The sequence below is a fragment of the Panthera tigris genome, chromosome B4 (genome assembly GCF_018350195.1).
Source record: "Panthera tigris isolate Pti1 chromosome B4, P.tigris_Pti1_mat1.1, whole genome shotgun sequence".
Lineage (NCBI taxonomy): Eukaryota > Metazoa > Chordata > Mammalia > Carnivora > Felidae > Panthera > Panthera tigris.
This window is the reverse complement of record NC_056666.1, coordinates 137,290,216-137,311,263: the sequence shown is the minus strand read 5'-3', so window position 1 is coordinate 137,311,263 and position 21,048 is coordinate 137,290,216. Positions and strand designations below refer to the sequence as shown.

At 55.4% G+C, this 21,048-nt stretch overlaps 1 protein-coding gene across 5 annotated transcripts; it reads right to left on the bottom strand.

The window, feature by feature from the left end:
* Positions 1-575: 575 nt before the first annotated feature.
* GTSE1 (G2 and S-phase expressed 1) lies at positions 576-19,456 on the bottom strand. Of its 5 annotated transcripts, none has more exons than XM_042993547.1 (12): positions 19,334-19,456; positions 18,981-19,086; positions 12,846-12,903; positions 12,196-12,742; positions 9,988-10,158; positions 9,086-9,212; positions 7,116-7,496; positions 4,195-4,267; positions 3,166-3,405; positions 2,044-2,248; positions 1,416-1,628; positions 576-991 (listed from the first exon to the last, which is right to left on the bottom strand). In XM_042993547.1, the coding sequence occupies exons 2-12, from the start codon at positions 19,000-19,002 to the stop codon at positions 908-910; spliced, it is 2,121 nt and encodes a 706-aa protein (XP_042849481.1). In that variant the 5' UTR covers positions 19,003-19,086; positions 19,334-19,456; the 3' UTR covers positions 576-907. The 5 variants fall into 5 exon arrangements, with proteins under 5 accessions (XP_042849481.1, XP_042849479.1, XP_042849482.1 ...); XM_042993545.1 differs by having other exon boundaries at positions 12,139-12,742; positions 19,334-19,455; XM_042993548.1 differs by lacking the exon at positions 9,988-10,158 and having other exon boundaries at positions 12,139-12,742.
* Positions 19,457-21,048: the final 1,592 nt, after the last annotated feature.

Here is a 21,048-nt window from a genome sequence, read left to right as displayed (position 1 = left end):
ACTACGCTGCCCAGTGGCCCTTAGCTCCGTTTCCTCCTGCCCTCCGGCCAAGGGCTCCAGCTTTAGCACAGCCGAGGGGTCCACTCCTCAGACAGGTGGCTCCTTACCTCTCACCTCCCCCTCCGTCCTGGCCGCCACCTCACTAGAACGGCCCGCGCCCAGGGTGTCTGCATGCAGGTGCAGACTGCTGATCCTGCCCCCGACCGGGGCGGTGGGGCCTGGGGTCTGCATCTAAACCATTATTTCTTCATACTCAATTTTGAAAATCACTTGGGGAAGGGTGTCCAGGTGGCTCAGTCGGTTGAGCGTCCGACTCTTGGTTTCGGCTCGGCTCATGACCTCACGGTTCGTGGGTTCGAGCCCCACATCAGGTCCCGCAGCTGGCAGCTCGGAATCTGCCTGGGATTCTCTCTCTGCCCCTCCTATGCTCGTGCTTACTCTTTCTCAAAATAAATAAGTGAGCTTCTAAATAAAATCACTCGTGGAAACGGTCTGACTAACATCAATCTTGCATACTGATTAATGATTAAAATAGTTACACCTGCTTAAAAATCAAGATAACCTTAAAATCGAACTATGCTTTAATACATTTTCATTTATTTTCCAATTTAATTTAAACCTAGAATATTTACCTTTTCATGCAAACTTAATTTTAAAAATAGTCACTTGCCATTTTTACACGCAAAAGACACAAAACAAAATTCTTCACCTCCAGCCCAGCGTGTGGGGCAGCGGTAAGCTCGGGGCCGACTGCACAACATCCCCTCTAGGCCCGGGACCTTTACTTGGGGTTGTTGTAAACAACAACCACGAAACAATTGCTCCTAAGATTTATTTCTAAGGGTTGAAAACCACCTTAGGACTGACAGTTCTATTAACAAAATGTAAGATGCGAAGGGTTTTATTCTCAGAACTTGAGAAGTGGCGAATCGACATTTTCCTTGTCAGCCTCGGGACTCAGCTGGATCAGAGGAGAAGTCAAGTCTATCAGCTGCAAGACAGAAGCGACAGGGTGAACGACGCGGCCGCGTGGCCCCTCCCGGCCCGCGAGCCCCCTCCGCCGTGGCTCAGACACACTGAAAGTGCAGCTGGCACGTCTAAGAAGCCGGAAGAACTCTGAGTTCTTGACACACATGTGCTCCCTCCTCACAAATCGGGCCCTGGGGGACCCTGGAGCGACAGTGATGGGACCCCTGCCCTCAGAGAGCTCCTGGGCCCCCGGGCAGGATCCCACAGCAGGACTTGGTGAATTCTAAGCTCATGCCACCGCTGGAGGGTGCCCCGACACGTGTCACTTTAGAGACCTCAGGGGCTGCTCTCGAGGGTCACCGCGATGTGCCCTGGGAGGAGGAACAAACCCAGAACTGAGACCACCCGAGGCCAAAGCCCACATGGAACCACCTGCTACTTCTCACCTGTGCCACCTCGTGGAGAGGCTTGGACGTGGTGGCTCTGTTCATGTCCGGAGTGTTGATCAGCAGGTCAATCAGAGGTCTGCCTTCAGAGCCCGGAGCCACGCTTGCTTCTGGAGTACTGCACAGGTCCACAAGAGGGGGGCTGACGAGGGCCGGGCCCTCAGCTTTCGGAGTGATGGCAAGTTGCTCCAGTCTAAGATCCACAAGAATCGCCTAGACGAGAACACGAGATCTAAAGGCAATTCTGGCACCTTTTTGTCAACCACATTGAGAAAACAGGAAGCCCAAGGAAGGACGGCCTTTAGCGGGGAGAGCTGGCTGTGGTGTGCACGTACTGATGGGTAGAGTTCTCTCTTCCTTGGCCACCCCCACACGGCCCCCCAACTCCGTCTGCCGCCCTCTGGCCGATGGCCCACACTAGGGCTCCCGCCGGCCTCTCCCACTGTCACTCTGCTTCCTACCGCCCGTCCTCTGGGCGAACACAGGAGGAGGGGAGAGGCTGGAGGTCCTGACTCGCACTCTCTGGCCCTGGGGGCCCGGGGACAACAGATGAAGTCCCAGAGAGGCAACTCGGCAGAGTGACCACACGGCTTGGGGGCAGGGTCCAGGGTCCCGGAGAACACGGTACCTCACGAGGGCGTGTGTCTTCGGGTGGCTGGGCCGCAGCTAGCACTCCTTCTGCAGTGACGCTTTTTGGAACAGCCAAGTCGCTCTTTTCAGGAGAAAAGTTAAGTGCCTGTGGCACAGCCGACGGGGGGGAACAGGACCCATCAGACGACGAGTCCTGGCGCCTGGAGGCAGCCTCGCTCCTGCTCGCCCCGGTTGGCACGGCTCTGCGGGGAGAGAAAGGGCAGACCCTGCGAGGGACTGTAAGTGCTGGCTTGTCGGGCTAGGATTCTGTTCCGGGAGGAGATGTGTCACACGGGGCAGGGCGTGCCGGCTTTGGTTCCGGCTCCGTCCGCGACAGCTCGAACCATGAGCGAGTCCCTTTCTGACCTTCAGCTTCCTCGTGAGGACAAATAAAAGGCCCGAATGGTCTCGGGGGTCCTTTGGCTCTAAAAGCTTACCAGCCTGCTACCCACACTGGCCTGTTTTACGCCCTTCCCTTCCGCCCGCGAAGTGGACAGAGACACGCTTGCTCCACGTTCGGGTAGAGAGGAGAGAAACGCTCCGATGAAAATGAAGCAGGAAAACAGAATAGAGTGACCGGGTAGGGAGGCGGGACTTTCCAGAAAGGTCCCCGAGGTTGGCCCCTGAATGTGGACTTGAACCGTGGAGGGGCAGAGCATCCCAGACGGAAAGGACGGCCAGGACGGGACCGTCTGCCACGCACTGAGGGAGGGGGCGGCGGGGCTGGAGCAAAGTGACGGGGGCAGGGGAGGCGGGAGAAGCAGGTGGAACGGACGCGGTAGCGGACGCGGAGTCCGTTTCTCAGGAAGCCTGAGTGTGGTCGCCCCCGGCCAAGACTACGGGACTGTCCCGGGGGCCCGGTTGCAAAGACCACACCAGGCCCCGGGCCCCGGGTGTGGGTGCACCTTCCTGAGTCTTCTGCCCAAAGGGCTCCCCCCAGGGAGAGGCCACGGCCCACGGCGACGGGGTGGTTGGCAGGTGCCGTCCCTGCTCGCCCAGCCCCTCGGCCCAGTCGGGACAGTACGCTGGGTGGGAACGAGGATGGCGCAGCGAGCAGGTGCCCTCCCGCACTTCAGGGAGCCGCCGACAGGCTTCTGCGGCCGTCGCCTTTGCCTCTTACCTCGCCGCACATTTTTTCCGGAGTTCAGAGGAAAGCCGCGGAGCAGACACACACAGGGGAGAAGCCAGAGCTCTGGGCACAGTTTTAGGGGTCACCCGTGGAAGGCTGGAGAGCCGACGGCTGGCGGGCGTGGGCAAGGCTGACCCACGCCTCGTACTCACAGGGGTCGTCATACCGCTTAAATGTCCTGGTGAGGCCGGCCCGGATGAGCGTCCAGCAGGAGTGCTGTGGACAACTACCCTGGAAAGACAAAATGAGAGTCTTCAGCGGGCATGAACAAAAAGAAGATTCTATTCATCCAATATGCTAATGCAGTAAAAAGTCCTGTGACTTCAACAGACGAGACTCAGGCCGGCGAAGAAGCCCGCTGGAGGTCTGCTCTGGGGAGGCAGGGCCGCCGCCAGCACCCGGGAAACCCTGCTGTCTCCGGGCGGAGCATGTGAACGCACCTCGTGGGAGGTCCGCAAAACATCTAGACATCACCTCTGACAGCGTAGGTATTTCCAAGAGGAAATCCAGAGCCACAGCGGGGACTGCCCGGGCTCACACGCACACGGGGAGCCGTCACTGCGTGTTCGTTCATCCCAGCGCTCGGGTCACCTGAACCCCACGTGAGCGCACGGGACTGAATGCGGGCACCCGCGGCTCATTTCTCACACGTCCCGCTTTCCAATCTGGCGATACGTGTGGCTGTAACTGCCGGTGAACCCTCCTGCTGATTTGTTCTGCGGTTACTGATAAAGACGGTCTGTGTGGAGTCAACCGCTATTTTAAATAGGTCGAGGGTCGCCTGGGGGGCTCAGTCGGTTGAGCGTCCGACTTCGGCTCAGGTCATGGTCTCACGGTTCGCGGGTTCGAGCCCCGGGTTGGGCTCTGTGCTGACAGCTCAGAGCCCGGAGCCCGCTTCGGATTCTGTGTCTCCCTCTCTCTCTGCCCCTCCCCTGCTTGCACTCTGTCTCTCTCTCTCTCCCTCTCTCAAAAATAAACATTAAAAAAAAATAAAATCAAAGGAAGCTGACGACTCCTCACCTTCCCACTGATGTGCAGGAATACGGCCTCTGTGCCCGACAGGACTTTGGCACTGCGCTGTCTGCAGGCTCACCTGAGCAAGAGAGGAAGTGTGTCCCGTCAGTCAAACGTGGATCAAGTGACAAACCCACCGCAGGGCCCTGTCCCTACTGTCCCCGCGTCTGCTCTACCAGGACAGCTGGTGTCGCGACCACAAGGGTGCTCGCGGCCACGGAGGGAGCCCGCTGCCACGGTCGCAGGGCCACGTGTTCTAACGGCGTGGGGCTCCCCGTGGCCTCTCCGGCACTGAGTTTATGAGAACAGTTTGGCCCAGGGTGAATGATGAACGGTGTTCATGGACAGCCCTGTCCCTGACACCGTGAAGAAAAGAGAAACCGATTTCAGAGGCGCGTGAGGCGTCATTAGGGGCACGGGCAGCAGAGGGTAGCAGCCGACGGGCGCCGGGACCGGTCCAAGTCGGCGAGACCGGCAGACGACCGTGTGGTTGGAGGAAAGGCAGCCAGAGGCACGCCGTGGCCTCGGGCACCCGGGAGGAAAGGCAGCCGACGCCGCCAAGCACACTCGGTGCGCCCCGTGCCGTGGACGCTCCGAAGAACCGCTTTCAGCCAACACGCTGAGCTCCCTGCCACGGAAACCTCAATCTTATCTCCAGGGGTGACCGCTCCCGCGGGGCCCGAACCCACACCTTCCACCACCTGCTCGGCACGGCCCTCAGCACGGCCCCGAACTGTGGCACCTCGCGCTCAACAGGTGCAAACCGGGCCAGTGGGCTCTACCCCGGGGCTGCCGTTCCTCCAGCCCTCCCCTGGGGCTCTGGGCGTGGGAGGCAGCACCCGGGCACCCCGCGGAGGCCTCCGGGTCACTCCCGAGTCCCCTCCCACACCGCCGCGAGCTCCCCTCCCCCATGGTCTCCTGTCCACCTCACAGCCGGGCTGCCACGGAGCCCTCCCAGCTTCCATTCTTGCCCACGAAGGCCTGTTCATCACTCAGGGGAGGGATCTGCTGGAGGCCAGGACTCCCCGCCTAAAACCCTCTTCCTTAGCACCTGCACTGGCCCCCGGCTGCCTCAGTCCCCACCTCTCATGACCCTTCCCCTCGTTCACTAACTTGGCTGAGGTTGCTAGTGTTTGATCAGTATCCGCCCTCTTCTTCTCAGGAAGGAACCTGAGCGGGGCGAGAAGACAGCACGGTCACATGACTGAGGCCTGAGTGAGGGGACAGAGAGGGGCACACACAACTTCTGTAAGCGATCTCGCAAGGTAGGGGTGTGGTCCCCTTCGCCCATCCCACCCTCGCAGCTGACGGGGCGGAAGGTGGGGCTGCAGCAGCCGCATTAGAGGATGAGGAAGAGACACCGGACACGGCAAAAGACAGAGGCGGCCTGGGTCCTCAAAAGGCTTCGGGGCATTAAAGGCCACCTGTACCGGCAGGCAGTGCTGGAGACTTCAAGACACAAGCACCTCTACTTGAGCGAAGCTACAGGGACCCTCTCCCTTAAGGCAGCTCTGCACGACCTCCCATGTTACGCGGATTCTTAGATTCATCTGCCTCGACCGAGCACCTGCCACCTGCCAGATACCACGCCGGTGCCACTCACAGCCAGACAGGGAGGCAGCCCGGGTCCTTGGCCACGGAGGAAACACACGCGTGCAGAGGGAGACTCTGAAAGGCCAAGGTGAGGACAGCCACTGGGAACAACGGCCACCGTTCGCACAGGGCTGGAAACTGCCCACGTCCCACCCGCCACAGCAGGGACCTCGGGAACACGCAGCACGTCCGGCAGGGACCGGGCAAGCACAAGTCAGCAGCAAGGCCACCTGTTCCCGAGGGTATAGGCCACTCGAGACCTGCCCCATCGAAGCTTTAAAACAATCCTCAAAAGGCTCAAGCCGACCTGCGATTGAAATGCCTGCCAAAGCAAGGTTCTACTCCTTAAAGCAAGGCAACAAAATGCAGATCTTCCAAGATTTTAAACCTATACTGTAAACAACGATTACACATGAAGAGGCAGGAAAATGTGGTCATAATCAGGAAAAAAGTCAGTCACTAGAAACAGACCCCCAAATGACCGGGAAGGTGGCATTAGAAGAAACAGCGTAAATCAACTGTCATAAATATGTTCAAGAATTTAAATAAACACCATAAGGACAAAGATGGGGAAACTACAATGTCAAAAAAGAAAAATGAACTGAATGGACGTAGCCACGGATTAGACGCGCCGCAGAGAAAGACAGGTAAGCGTGAAGACAGGACGTTACCGATGTCAAAACTGAAACACAAGAAAAGGGGGAAACCCCGGGCCTCCATGACCTACAAGCCACATTGAGAGGTCTAGACACGTGTAATTAGGGTCCCTGTAACTAGGGGCAGCAAGCAAACAGAATCTGAAGAAATAAGAGCCAAGTTTTTTTTCCGGAATGAATGAGAAATATCAACCCACAGATCAAAGCAGTTCAGGAACCCCCAAGAAGGATAAACTCCAAAAAAGCCACTTCAAAATTCGTAATAATCAAAATACTGAACTTAACAATAGACAGGAGCTCCTAAGAGCAGCCTGGGAGCAGTGGTGTGACAGAGGGAAGAATGCGGGACGGGGACTCCACTGAGTGCTCGTCCAAAATGATGCAAGCTGGAAGATGCTAGGACAACATATTCAAGGTGCTTTAATAGGGGCGGCTGGGTGGCTCAGTCGGTTAAGCGTCTGACTTCGGTGCAGGTCATGATCTCACAGTTCATGGGTTCGAGCCCCGCACGGGGCTCTGTGCTGACCGCTCAAGGCCAGGAACCCGCTTCGGACCCCGTGTCTCCCTCTCTCTCTGCCCCTCCCCTGCTTGTGCGCATTCTGTCTCTCAAAAAAATGGATAAACGTTAAAAAAAAAAACAAACTAAGAAAAACATACAGAAAATGCTCCATTCCTCACCAGTAGAAAACTTGGGGACCTTAAAGTGACTTGTTGGGGTGGGCATCGCCTTTGTCCTGCAGGGTAGCCGGGAATCACGCCCTCTCGCACTCCCGGCCGTATTCAACGGAGACGGCGGCGACCAGCTGGAATGAGGGCTCAGCCCCGGGCCTCCCTGTTCCAGAGTTGGGGCTTGGGCGACAGCCGCGGGGGTGAGCGCCTTGGCTGGCTCCCTTGTCACCTCCGCAGCCGAGGTCCGTTTACTCCTTCTGCAGGACGCACCCCCAGGGCCTCCCTGCAGGGACTGCCGGGACACAGCAGGTCCCACTCTGCCTGACTGGCTGCTGCGTGACACAGGCGGGGAACTGTTCGCAGGAAAACTTGCAGGTTCACTGGATTTAGCCGGAAGAGGAGACACGACGTCTGGTTATGGCTGAGGCTTGGGTCACTTTTAAATTATGAAGTTACTTGACAAACACATACAAGGTACGCTGTCTTCACCGTGTCTACCTGAAAATGTTTTCAAGTGAAGGAAATGTATTTCTATCGTCACGATCTCCATGTAAGAGAAACACAGGACCTGTGAGCAATATTCCGTCCACCCGTCAGGCAACATCCTCAAACAAGACAAGCTGGGTCGCTCATGGCTCAGCCGAGTGCGTCGTAAGGTACTAACTCTGGACGCAATTACCAGGATGCACGAAAGCGTACGTAAATCCGAACTCTCCCCCTCCACCGACTGTGTCAACAGCAGACATCTACGCTGGCTGAGCAGACACGAGCCGGCGGTCCAGCCGCGCCTCTGGGCAGGGAGGAAGGGAGGGAAGGGCGAGAGGAGGCGCATTCATCACTGGTGGGCTCCTTCGAGTCCCAAGGAGGCTGGGTCATGGCCATCACGAGCGCCATTTAAATCAGAAAGACGGCGAACGAGGTCCTCAGGTGCCAATGTGCCCCGTGCAGAAGGCAGGCTGGCGAGATCCCAAAGGCGGCCTCGAAGAGAACGGCTGACGCCATAGCTCTCTTGTTCAGTGCGTAACGGCTTTACGGCGCTCCCCCCCCCCCCACCACCACCGGAGTCCTGTCTGTCCCAGCCTCCCCAGTGTGTACCACGCAGAAAGACCCACACTCAGGCCCGTTCCATGTCCGTCTCAACCTTTAGCGGGTAGGAACGCAGGGCCCCCGAGTGAAAACAGTGCTGACGCCCCGCACCGCCGCGGCCACTCAGGCCTCACAACCTCCGACGTGACAGAACTTCCTTTCCCCCAACGCGGGCCACGCGCTCCTTCTGATGCCCGCAAGAGCGCGTCCGGGGAGGCTCTGTCCTGCGGTGTGTCCGGTTCCGGGAACAGCTGGAGTTCTCTTGGCCGCCACCCGGCAGCGGGGACTCCAAATCACGTCGGCCTAACTCCAGAGCTCACGCTTTGCGGTTTGACCAAACGCGCACAGGTCTGCCCGGCAAATACGCGTGGAAGAGGGCGGAGTCCTGAAGGGAATCCAAGGCTTCCCCCCACAGGTCACGAGGGCTTCTCCCCTTTACCACCAGATGGCGCCCTTGGCTTGCGAAGGTTACCACCGTGCAGAGGCGGGTTGGGGTCGGGGTTTAAAGAAGCACAGGCGAGTTACAAGGGCCACGGGCCCTACGTTATCTGGAACAGTCCTATTTTTAAAACCTGTGTGTGATTACATGTCAGTGGGCTGGTCTCAGCATCCTCGTGTGTCACGGGCACGTGGAGCGCCCACCAGCTTTGGGACGGCCGGAACCACCCTGACCTAAAACCCCCGGCCTGAGCGTGCCCCTTCTCAGAGGGGAAACCCTGGAGGGCAGGGGGCCCGACACAAATGTCTCCTGCCCCAGACCGCAGCAAACCCTCCAGAACCTTCTGCTGAGTCTACGTGGTTCTGTGAAAACAGTCTCAGCGGGTCGGATAGCATTCAAGGCCTTGCCTCTCGAGACGCGGGCGGGTCTGGGCAGGAGACACTGGCTGGCTTACCTCTGCAGGTGGCCGGAGAAGCGCACACACTGGAAATCCCACCAGAAACAGACCCTGAGGAAGACGACGTCCTTGAAAGACCGCCAGCACACCCACGTGGTTTTAACAGGGTCCTCTTCGGCCCCAACTGAAACAAAACATTAAAAAACAGAGTCATCGAAGATTTTGTTATCTGCCCATTAGTTTTTTATGCAAAAATTGGGTTTAAAAATAGTATTTTTTTAAATGTTTATTTTTGAGAGAGAGAGAGAAAGTGAGCAGGGGAGGAGCAGAGTGAGAGGGGGACAGAAGATCTGAAGCGGGCTCCTCGCTGACAGCAGGGCTCCGACTCACGAACCATGAGATCATGACCTGAGCCACCCAGGCGCCCCCCTAAAATAATTTTTAATAATTGAGTAATCATCATCTTAAGTGTAAAGAAAAGGCCAAGCAGTACTTCTCAAGTGCGGTCTTCAAAGCCCCGCATGAGTGAGAAACGTGGGGGACTCGTGAAATGCAGATGTTGGGGCTCTGACCCTGCCCCCCGAGTCTGTAGCTGGGGCCCAGCTTCTGGCAAGTACATCAGCGGTTCTCACACGCAGCACCGTTTAACCACAAAGCTGCGGGCGCTCGTCTCCAGGCCTGTGAGCTGCGGTTTCCAAGCACGGACATCCCATCTCGTCTGAGGGCAGCCGGAGCGGCGCAGACACACACAGGCTCGGAGAGGCGGACTTTTCTCAGTCCACGGAGCCCCCCCGCGCACGCCAGGCCGTGTTCTCTGCATTGCAGCGAGCTGCCTCTCACGGGTCCCAGTTTCAACCTTCCTAAACTTGACTTCAAAGACACACCACATGATACCCAAAGCCGCCCCTTTATTCTCCTTGCTCACAGGCCACACGCACCCACAGCCCCGGCAGACCCACCTTGCTCAGGACAGGGAGCGATCGCTTGCCTTGGACCAAGTGGCTGCCCCCCACCGGCAAGCTGGCGCCCTCCCGGGCAGCACTGGATTTGTCAGGGGGCACGGCCCCGCGGGATTCCTTCTCATTTAGGTTTCTCACGCCGGAAGGGCTAGCTGGTATCCTTTTCATAGGCTGAAAAATTGCAATTTGAATTGAGAGCAGTCTGGCCTTGGACAACGCGCAGATGCACCAAGGCGTCAATTTCGAGCACCGGCAGCACCGTCTATCTTCCCGGCGCTGTACGTGCTCAGTTCACCCGCTGGATGGAAGGGGTGGAAGCGGACACGGCAACTGGCTTCCTCTGCCAAATTACCACGGACAGAAATGACGATGGCGTTTGCTTCCTCATTAAAAACAGCAAAATAATACTAAGATGGTTGCAGGAGAGAGATCCCCTAAAGCTATTCCTCAATCAGGATTCTTATTTAAAGATGATAGTGAGGAAAGTGACTCTAGTGACAAAAACTCTTAAATGCTGTATGGAAAGGAATCACTCATTCAGAGGTCATTTCCTCTCCCAGAGGCAGCTCAGTGGCAACGAATCTTCTCAGAAGAGTACTGAGAGCCATTTTTCTTTGGAGAGCAGAGTCAAACAAAGAATACATTTCTGACATATTTAGACGCAAGGGCATTCCTGGCACTGACCCCTGCGGATAAAAATAACCCCTTGTAACAAGGAGCGCTAATGAGAAGCGGCAGCAGCTCATAAGGTCAGAGCAACGAAACAATCACTTTCTTTCTCCTTCACAGCATTTTAAAACTTGAGATCTACCTCATGGACGTAAGTTCGCCATCTGAAAGCGTGCGTCGTCAGTGGTTTCTGCGCGTTCACAGTGCTGTAAGGCCAGCGTCAGTATAATCTTAGACCATACTTGTTGTCCCTGAAGGAAACTGCTAGCCATTAGCAGGTGCCCCCGCCCCCCTACTCCCTCAACCTCCCCGCCTGCACACTGGCTAACCTACCCCCCTCGATACAATTCGCCCATCGTGGTCCCTCATGCCAACAGGATCGTACAGCAGGTGACCTTTGGCGTCCGGCTGCTTTCACTAGGCAGGTCTTCAAGGGCCATCCGTGTTCTACTATGTACTGATATGGCATTTCTTTATTGCCTGAGTCCAGCCCACGTGTTACACACAGAAATCCGTGCACGGGTCCACGTATTACATAGAAGACCCGTGTCCCTCTTGTTCTGGAGACCTCACTTTGGAAATTGACATCCAAACGGGCTCCGGCAGGAGGAGTTTGTGTGATTAAAGGAACGACGGCCCAGCTCCTTAGGGGAAGCGACGGCCAGCACGCCTCCTCCGTCCAGGCTCCAGTGCGGCACAAGCGCCTTTAGCTCGCATCAGTTCTGGGTCCTGAGCGCAGGGAGTCGCGCGGTTCGGGAGATGTGCTCGGAGAGGGAAGGCGCTCCCCGGCCCTCGCTAGCCGTTTTGCACGGACCCAGACTTGCTCATGACCCCACACGGCATCTCCGTAACCGGCTCAGAGAGCTGAGGCCCGGGGCCCCGGTTAGGAGCAGAGCTGAGAAGCGGTGCTCGGCGGGCTCCAACCTGCTGCCTCTCCTCGAAGCATAACTTCCTCCCCTGAGTGAGGCCGGGTCAGCGAGGCCTGGAAGCAGCCGTGGTGTGACCCTCCCTTTCTCCTGCCCTAGTGCTCCGCCCTGCAAACCGCAGGGGCTAACCGCACCCCAAAGACCTGCCCGGCCACTGCCACTGCCCAGGACGGCTCATCCACTTAATTCCTGGGAGGAGAGCGGTCTCAACAAAATCCGGTTCAGGGAGGGGAACTGTTGGAAGCTGCTTGTTAATGCAGATGAAACCCCTAATGAGCAGGAAATCCGAAGTTGTAGCATCTAGGAAGGGATGTTTTTAAGTCATCCCAGGAGGAAGGCAGCCGCACCTGCATCCACATGCACCCCAGACCCAGCTCCCCGTGCCGCTCCTGCCCCCCGTGGACTTGCGGTTCCTATGCTTCCCAGCCCTCAGCCCGGCTACGTTTCCCAGCTTCTCCCCACAACGGTTTCCATTAGGGCCATAAACTGGGAGGGCTAAAACGTAAGGGAGCACCTAGTCCCGCACACGCGTGTCCTGGCGCGTGAACGTGTCTACCTGCTCCGCGGCCGCATGAATGTTTTTCCCTCTCACAGACGAAGCTCGGGGCCGTACCAACTGGCTGATGACCTTTTTCTGAGGCCCTGCCTGGTTTGGCGGGGGAGCAGCACCGGGTTCCACCGGCAAGGAAGAGCGAGGCGAGTGCAGCGGTCCCTGCGTCTGGGCGTGGCCGGCCTGGGCGGGAGCTACCCCCAAGGGGGTCTGGCTCAGCGGTGCCCTCAAGGGGCTGTCCGACAGGTAATATGTCTCCCTCTTCAGTGACCTGGGGCTCTTCCTCATTTCCATTTCTTTCTCAAACAGGTTTATTTTTAATTTCGATTCCTGGATAAATCTCTCCACGCTCTGGCTCCAAAGGTCTTCGGGCCTGGCCGCTTGGGCTGCCTTGTTTTTGCTTTTGCTTTCGATCTGTAAGGCCAGCAAGTGAGCCTCCGTGTACACTTCCACAAACTTCTCCCCAGTGAGAGGGCTCCAGGTGAAGTGACCTTCCGAGCCTGGCAGAAGCGGTTCTTCGGGAACGTGGTGATTTAACTCTAAGCTGGCAGCGACACATCTTTCTTTATGCCCCACGGGTCCAAAGAAGACTTCATCATCTTCATTTGCACTGTTTTAAAATAAAAGGATCATTAAGGACACTGGCAGTTAAATGAAAGACCTTACTGAATGCGGTTGAGCCCAAGGCAAGGGAAGAAAACTCATCCGTTTACCTTGAAGAAGACAGTGAAAGATCGAAGTCAAACTTTTCATCGGCCAGGAGAAGAATGTCTGTGGGGGGAAAGTCCCGTGTTATTTGAGGGCTGGGGTTGGTAGAGAGAAAACATTACCAGTCTGTACAGCTATAAAAACAATGACAACATTTCACTCCCCAAAGTGTACCTTATCATGATTTTAACAGTCACCTCATCACAGAGGGCTCAAGGTTATCTTGGTTTTTTTTGTTTTCTTTTTAAAATAGCAGCAGCCATTGTGTGTTTGCTGAGCTGCCCCAAAAGTCCAAGTCCTTATCTTTAAGGTATAATCTCAAATGCATTCACCAAGTCATTGAACTAGTTTTTTCTAGACTAGGTAAGTCATTTTCAGGTTAGAACATTTTCAAAAAACCACCTGCTTCAGGTTCCCTAGAATTAAACTCCTGGCTTACAAGCCATAGAACGCCTACTGCTCTTTCAAAATCAAATTCACTATCATTCGCATGTGCAGTCGCCACTCCATTCGTATCTGCTGACTCCCTTCGCTTCTAGAGCCCAACTCGCCCCAGAAGAAACTGCACTCTATATCCCCCATTAGTACCTCCATAGGCCCGGTCTAATAAGCCTGCTCCCTCCACCAAACCTCCAGCTCCCAAGCAACTTCTCCCCCCCTCAGCTCCCCCCACCCCTGCATCACCTTGACCTGACCTCTGTCACCACACTAGCCCTGCTGCAGATGTCCCTTCACTCTTCCGGGGCCCCAACTAGACTGTAAGCTCCCCCAAGACAGCAAATGTCCACCACTCTCCCAAACTCCCTCATGTCCAGCAAGGGGCCTGGACACTTGACAAATAATTATCGAAATGTGCTGAACGGGTATTTCCACCACGTAAAGTTGATACAGCGCTTTCACAAATCACATCTTATTTGACCCCAGTAAATGATGCAGCACACTTATTAAAACCATAAAGATTTAACATATACTAATATCCTAATTAGATCCTCGTTAGTCACGCCAATTTTTCTTAATTACCCAATCAAGGAAAGGGTAGAAAGCACAAAGGCACAAAAGAAATAAAAGGAAATAAGCAGAGAGAGAGGAACTGAAAAGATTCATAAGCTAGTCTGCTCAATTCCATGCACACAAACCTGAGAGCCTGGCTGAAATGGATAATTTTCTAGAAAACGGAGTTTATTTTTTGTATTTAAATTACTTACATTGATTTATTTCTAAAACAGACTCCAGAAGAAAAGGAAAAGATCTTAACAGTTCAATGACCACGAAATAACTGCACAGACTTATTCAAGGCCTCTTCTCCTCAAAAGAGCCCAAGTCCACGATCGTTTCACAGGAAATTCTGTCATGTCTTTCAAGAATGGATCATTCCAGAACTATTTATATTGCTCCACGGGATAGAAAAAAGGAACTTTCAACTCACTTCTATGAAGCAAGCATGACCATACCCAAAACCTCTGAAGTTAGCTCAGAAGGAAAGCTACAGACCAGGTTCCTAACATAAAAATCCTAAATAGGAATATTAGGTAACAGAATCCACCAACACATTAAAAGAAGAAGAATAGGGGTGCCTGGGTGGCTCCGTCGGTTAAGCGGCCGACTTCGGCTCAGGTCATGATCTCACGGTCCGTGAGTTCAAGCCCCATGTCGGGCTCTGTGCTGACAGCCCAGAGCCTGGATCCTGCTTTGGATTCCGTGTCTCCCTCTCTCTCTGCCCCTCCCCTGCTCGTGCTCAGTCTCATTCTCATTCTCTCTCTCTCTCTCAAAAATAAATAAAAACATTAAAAAAAATTTTTTTTAAATAAAAGAAGAATAATAGATCGTGACTAAGTGAAGTTCGTTTCAGGACTTTAGGATGGCTTAACTTTACACAACCCAATAACATAATTGTTCTATTACTGGATCTAAAAGGAAAGCCGTAGGTCACAGCCATCTATGCTAACAAGACACTTGAAAAACTGCAACGAACTTTGTTGACTTTAAAAGCCCTTCCTAAAAAGTAATGGGTACCTGACAGATACATGTTACCATACAAGGAAGCATCCACCTAGAGCCCAAAGCCAAACTGGGGTTTAACGGGATCCCATCAGAAGCGCCCCTTCTGAAGTCAGGAGCATACATGTGTGATCAGTCAGGACAGGTTAACCCACGCCGATATGACACCCCCGAGTCTCTCACTCAGCCTCTAATTCTGCTGAGGGTGGGCTTGGGCCCTGCTCTCCGCCCTCCTCTCTGCACAACCCAGGAGCCTGGGGAGCCTGGTGTTGGTGCGGAAGAAAAGGGAAAGAGCAAATCCCATACCAGTTCTCAACGGCCCGGAAGTAACACATACACAAACCACATTCCCATTTCACTGGCCGCCTTTCCCGTCCCCTGAGCTGAATCCTGCCTCAAGCAGGTGGGCAAGTACAATTCTATCATGTACCCAGGAGGAAGGAAAAAAAAAAATAGAAAGGGGGAAAAAAGAAAAAAGTGGAAATACTAATAAACAGCACCAGAAACCACCATCTCTGTGTAAATTAACCCGCAAGTCAGCATGAGGGATAATGGAAGTCCAAAGAGGAAACTCCGTGAAAGCTGGGCACTTGGAGATGATGTCTGCTGTCACAATTCCTGACACAGGTCTGGATACACTAACTAACACAGACAAGGGAAAGAACCTGGAGGCAAAAATACTATGGTGCACAGGTGCTAAGATCACAGACACCAAAAATCGCATGAATACTGTCATGAGTAGTGAAAGGATGCAACCAGGTGGCTGAGGACAAAATCATCACACAGCAATCTACGGTGTTCACACCTACCAAGAACGGTTAGAAGACACGATGGAAGAAAAGGCCTCATCACAAAGACCTACGTTAGCAGCAAACCCCACAAAACGCAGATATACAAATCTAGCAGGAAACACGTAAGATTCATATAAAGAAAACTCAGTATATGATAAAAGTAGCCGCGAAATAAAACGGGACAACGGAGTATTCGATAAACGGTATTTTCCCTTAGAGGAAAATACATATAAAAGGAATAAGAAGAACCCACGGGGAAATTATGTTATAACCTGGAGTGAGGGGGTCTAACTATGACACCAAAGTGGAAGCCATAAAATAAAAGACTGAGAGTACAATGTGTAAATAACAATTTTAAGACTCTGCATGGCAGAGATCACCATGAGCAAAGTCAAAGAAACAATAAGCAGGGAAAAAGTATTTGCAGCTCACATCACAAAGGGCTCATCTAGGAGCAGTGCCTACAGACTGCTAAGAAAACAAACAGTAACAGAAGAACTGACAAAGGATAAGAGCAGAGAAAATAACTGATGAAATGACATAAAATAAAAATAACCCCGAGATTCCACTTCTCACCTATCAGATTGTCAAAGATCAAAAAGTCTGGTGCCATGCGGGCAAGGCTGCGGGGGAGAGACCAATTCCCAGACTGCTGGGGAAGGTGTCACTTGGCCGGCCCTCCTGAGTCACCCGGCAGCACCTACAAAGCGCAGGTGTCCCCCGGCCCAGCAAGCGGACTTGTGGCAGTACATGTCACGGGCAGTCACGGCGCAATTCGCCGCAGCAGCCTTTGAAAAAGCAAGACACCGGACACAAACTAATTAACGTCACCCACAGCAGATGGGAGAAATTATAGCACCCAACCTACCCCCCCCCCCCACCCCGAAGATGGCCACCACAGAGACACAAAAGAGAACGGGAACCCTGTGTTGACTTACAAAAAGCATCAAGATAAATGAGGTGCCCAAACCAGGACGCAGCACAGGGCCCCACCTGCTAGAAAAAGAGGACACTCGGGGGAGCCTGGGTGGCTCAGTCGGTTGAGTGTCAGACCTCGGCTCGGGTCATGATCTCGCGGCTCATGGCTTCGAGCGCTGCGTCGGGCTCTGGGCTGACAGCTCAGAGCCTGCAGCCTGCTTCAAATTCTGTGTCTCCCTCTCTCTCTGCCCCTCCTCCATTCGTGTTCTGTTTCTCTCTCTCTCTCAAAAGTAAATAAATATTAAAAAAAAATTTTTTAAGAAGAGAAGGAGGGCAGTCAGCCGACAACATATACACATACTGGTTTCCTCTTGCACAGATTAGCTCCGGAAGATCAAACAGACCAAAGACATCGATGGCCTTTGGAGGGGCGGCTGGGTGGCTGAGGGGGAGGCTGCAGGAGGTGGCAACGGGCAGGGTCAGATCCCGGAGGGTTTGCAAGCCCAGGCAAGGAGCGCCTGTTTTATCCAAAGTGCGACAGGAAGCTCCTGGAGGTTTTCAGCGGAAGAGTTATGATCTACCTTGTGTTTTCAAAAGGTTACCCTGGCTGCTGTGTAGAGTGGGTGAGAAAAGCAGGCCGTGTCTCCTGAAATCACGCATTGGCCAAAGTGCAAAATGTCCGAGTGGTGGAAGTGAGTTAATGTGGCCGAGAGGCACACGGTGGCGGCCTCCGGGTGGGGTTGGAAAGAGGGAGACGCATCCAAAATCTATTCGGAAGGTGGAAATCGCAGTAAATGATGATTGAGTGAACGCGGCCCCTTCACAACTTAGACAGCGAAGCATATGGAGGAGCCGTTCCCTTCCATGAGGGGACAGAGAGCAGCCCAAGAGCGGGGAGATGGGGGGCACACTGAGTATGAAGTGCAGGGCAGGGCAAGATGCCAAACAGGTGGGTGGATATACAGCCCAGAGCTCGGAGGAGCGGCTGCGCTCAAGACAAAATGCGGCACCACCAGAAAGGAGATGGCTTTTCCAAGTTTACTTATTATTTATTTTGAGAGAGACAGAGACAGCCCAAGCAGGGGAGGGGCAGACAGAGCCCAACACGGGGCCTGAACCCACGAGACGGTGAGATCAGGACCTGAACCGAAATCAAGAGCTGGACACTTAACAGACTGAGCCAGCCACACGCCCTGCAGATGGGGTTTAAAGCCATGGGAATGTCCGAGAGCCCTGGGGTATGGATACAAAGAGACCCCAGAGACCTCGTCCTGGGTAAGATTAGCTTCAAAAGACAGTGGAGGAAGAGGAGGTTGCAAAGTGATGGATAAACCAACCACAGAGGTGGAAGGAAAACCAAGGCTGCCTTGGAAGCCAGGTGAGAGGGAAGTTTCCAGAAGGAGAGGTCAGATGTCATCGAGAGGTTGATTAAACAAGAACAGAAAAGCGATAACAGGTTTGGCAACATGTATGTTGTGACTGATGAAAGCAGCTTGAACAGAGCGGTGAGGACCGAGGGGTTGGTAGGGGTCGAGGAACGTGGGAAAATAGCAGAACAAATAGAGAAAGCTCTGGAAGGCGGGCTCCCAGAGTGGAGGATACGGAGACAGAACAGAACGTATTTGTGTGTCAATGACAAGCAGGAGCGAATGGACAGGCACAAGGTGAGGCCACGGAGGGAGGGTGACACGAGGGGTGTCCTCAGAAGCGGCAATGAGGATTCTACATGCACAAGGAAGGGACTGGTATCTGAAAGGGAGGAGAAGGGGGTGCAGCGGCAAATCCCTTTCTAGACACGATGAACAAGTGAGGAGATGGGCAAAGTCTCTAGCACGGTGTCAGCAAAGCGGAAGTGATCCGGGTACCCCGTCTGCCTGCCGCACAGGGGTGCGTGGGGAACAAAGGCTAGGGGGTGTCGACAGGCTTTAAGAGAAAAGGAGGGTGCGGCCCTTCCCTCATTCTGCGAGGCTGGATTCTCGCCGGGATGCTCAAACCAGACAGGGACGGAGCGAGAGGAAAAGCCGCCAAGATTCTGAACACACCTTGGCAAACAGAAACCGGCGACAGACGCGGAAAGAACGCATCGAATTCCCTCCCACACGTGTGTGAGTTCCTGCGAAGTGCCAGCCAGTGTTCTCCGCACTGGGTGTACAGAGCGAGTAAAGCCGGAAAGGATCCCGCTACCACGAAGGGAATCTAAAGCCGTGTTGGGGAGGGGGGGGGGGGGGCGGGGGGCGGTGCGGGATGCAGAAAACGGAATGAAAGAAGCCGGAAGGATGCAAACCCCCTGAAGACAGGGATCTGAGCCGCACGGGCACAGAGCACAGGGTGAGCACTGAATAAACCAAGGACTACGTTCTCACAGAAGCATGAACGCCACCTGCATCCTCACTGAGCTCCCTGCACGGTGGCGCTGCGGCCACAAGGACATACCATCCTTCTTGGGAGCCTCCATCCCTGCCTCTCGAGACTGGCTGGCTGAAGGCGCGCCGGTCGCCAAGCGTGTCCTCCTTTCACGGCGAGGGCCGTCAGGAAGTCACTGCGGGAAGGGCGGGGCCAGCAGGTGAGCCGGTGTCAAGGCCCAGGACGCCCCCACCCCCACCCCCACCCCCGACCCCTCCGCCCCCTTCCAGCGGCCGAGCGCCCCCAGGCCGGGAGCTCCGGGGGCCCGATCGGGCCGGCACACCGCGGCCGGGGGCCGGACCGGTGGGGGAGGGGGGGAGACGCCGGCAGCCCCGACCGAACGCGCGAAGGGACCCCGCAGCCCGAGCCATCCCGCCCCTCACCCGAGCGGCGGCGACGCCTGGCGACCGCGCCTCCGCCCGGAATTTAAACGCGGCGCGGCGAGCGCAGCGCGGGCTGCCGATTGGCCGGTTTGAACGGGCGGCGCAGCGTCGCCGCGCCCGGTGCATCCTGGGGGCCGCGGCCGGGGCTGGGGAGGGCGGCGCGCGTGCGCACTGCCTCCGCGCGCGGGTGGGCGGTGCCCGCCGGCGTTCCGCCGAGAGCCCGCGGTGGGCGCGCAGAGCGGGGCGGGGCTTCCTTGCAGCGGGTACCGCGTGCCCGCCGGTTTGGCCCGGGGTGGCTACGCGTGACAAGGGACGTGGTTCCGATCCCAGCTCTTCATCTGGAAATGGAGAGACTTCATTTCCTACAGCAGGATGTTGACTGTGAAGACCGAACAAAATAGGTGCACCTGTCTGCTTCGTAAAGCAGTTCGCACCGGTTACTAATACCGTAGCAAGACCCGGCCCCTGCCCCTGCCCCGAGGAGCGCACCGGGTGACGCTGGTGTGTGCCCCCCCGGGCCAGGAGAAGCTGAGTGGTGGCGGAGAACTGTGATGAGGGTCTGAGCCTGGCCAGAGGTGCGGCCCAAGCTTCCCCTGGGCTTCACAGCCGCTGGGGGGGGGCGGGGGGGGTCCTGCGGGGGCAGATTGGAGGAGCGCGCAGGGTCCCGTGATCGAGTCTGCATGGGGGAATGCACAAGTTGGGGCAAGATCCCTGATCTGAGCGACGCGAAGCACTGACGGTGAACAGGGCAGTCCGCGGCAGCTTGAGATTGACCTCACTTGAGCCTTGGACTGGCGTTCAGGTATATGTAATACCCACCTCTTGGGCGGGACAGTGGCGTGAGGGGGTCCCCTCAGGACACACTGTCGTGAAGCCGTTACCCTAGGTATCTGGCACTGGTGGATGTAGCGGGATGTGGGAAGGAGGCGCCAGGGATAACGCCTAGGGTCTGCCCTGCGAAGGAGGGAACTCCAAAGGGAGAGCACCATTTTCAGGCATGATAATGAGCTATTTATGTAGGGCAGGTTGGGTGGAGAACTGTCCAGAAGGCAGCCATCCTGGGCCCAGGACCTACGCCAAGAAGCCTTCCAGGCCGTCTGGCATCTGGGCTTATTTTCACAACATCCACACCAATCACCCCCATTTCGCTGTGGTCCCTCTCACTTCTGATCCTGAGTGCAGCTCCCCAGGAGACTGTGAGCCTAAAAGGCAGGGTGGGGTCACAGTCATGTGATGTCCCCAGCTTCACCCAGCCCAGCACTGGGCCCCAGGCAAGAGCTGAGAGCACGGAAGCTAGGTATTCAAGGGAGGTGGGGAGTCTAGCAGCTTGGAAAGAGCCCAGCCTGCCCTCCGCATCCCCTTTGGCTGGTCCTGGCATCCCCAAACACCTCTTTTCTATTGAAGGGCTCCCTCTATCACCTTCAACTTCTGTCTTCACTCCCCACTGCACTCTGATGTGCTGGGTCCCTGGACCCTGCCTTTCCCACCTGAGTCTCTGTCCAATGGGTCCTTTCTGAATTCCATTGTCTTTTGCTCAGATTCCTGCTTAACTACATAAGGAAGACGGTGCCAGGCTGACCCAGGTACAAATCCCAGCTGCAGGTATCTGTCAGGAGCCTTTGGGTCACAAGAAACAGGAAACCAGCTTCAAGCTGGCTTTAGAGGAGAATTTACTGGCTCAAGGAACAGAGAGGTCCAGGAATGGCCCTGGCTCC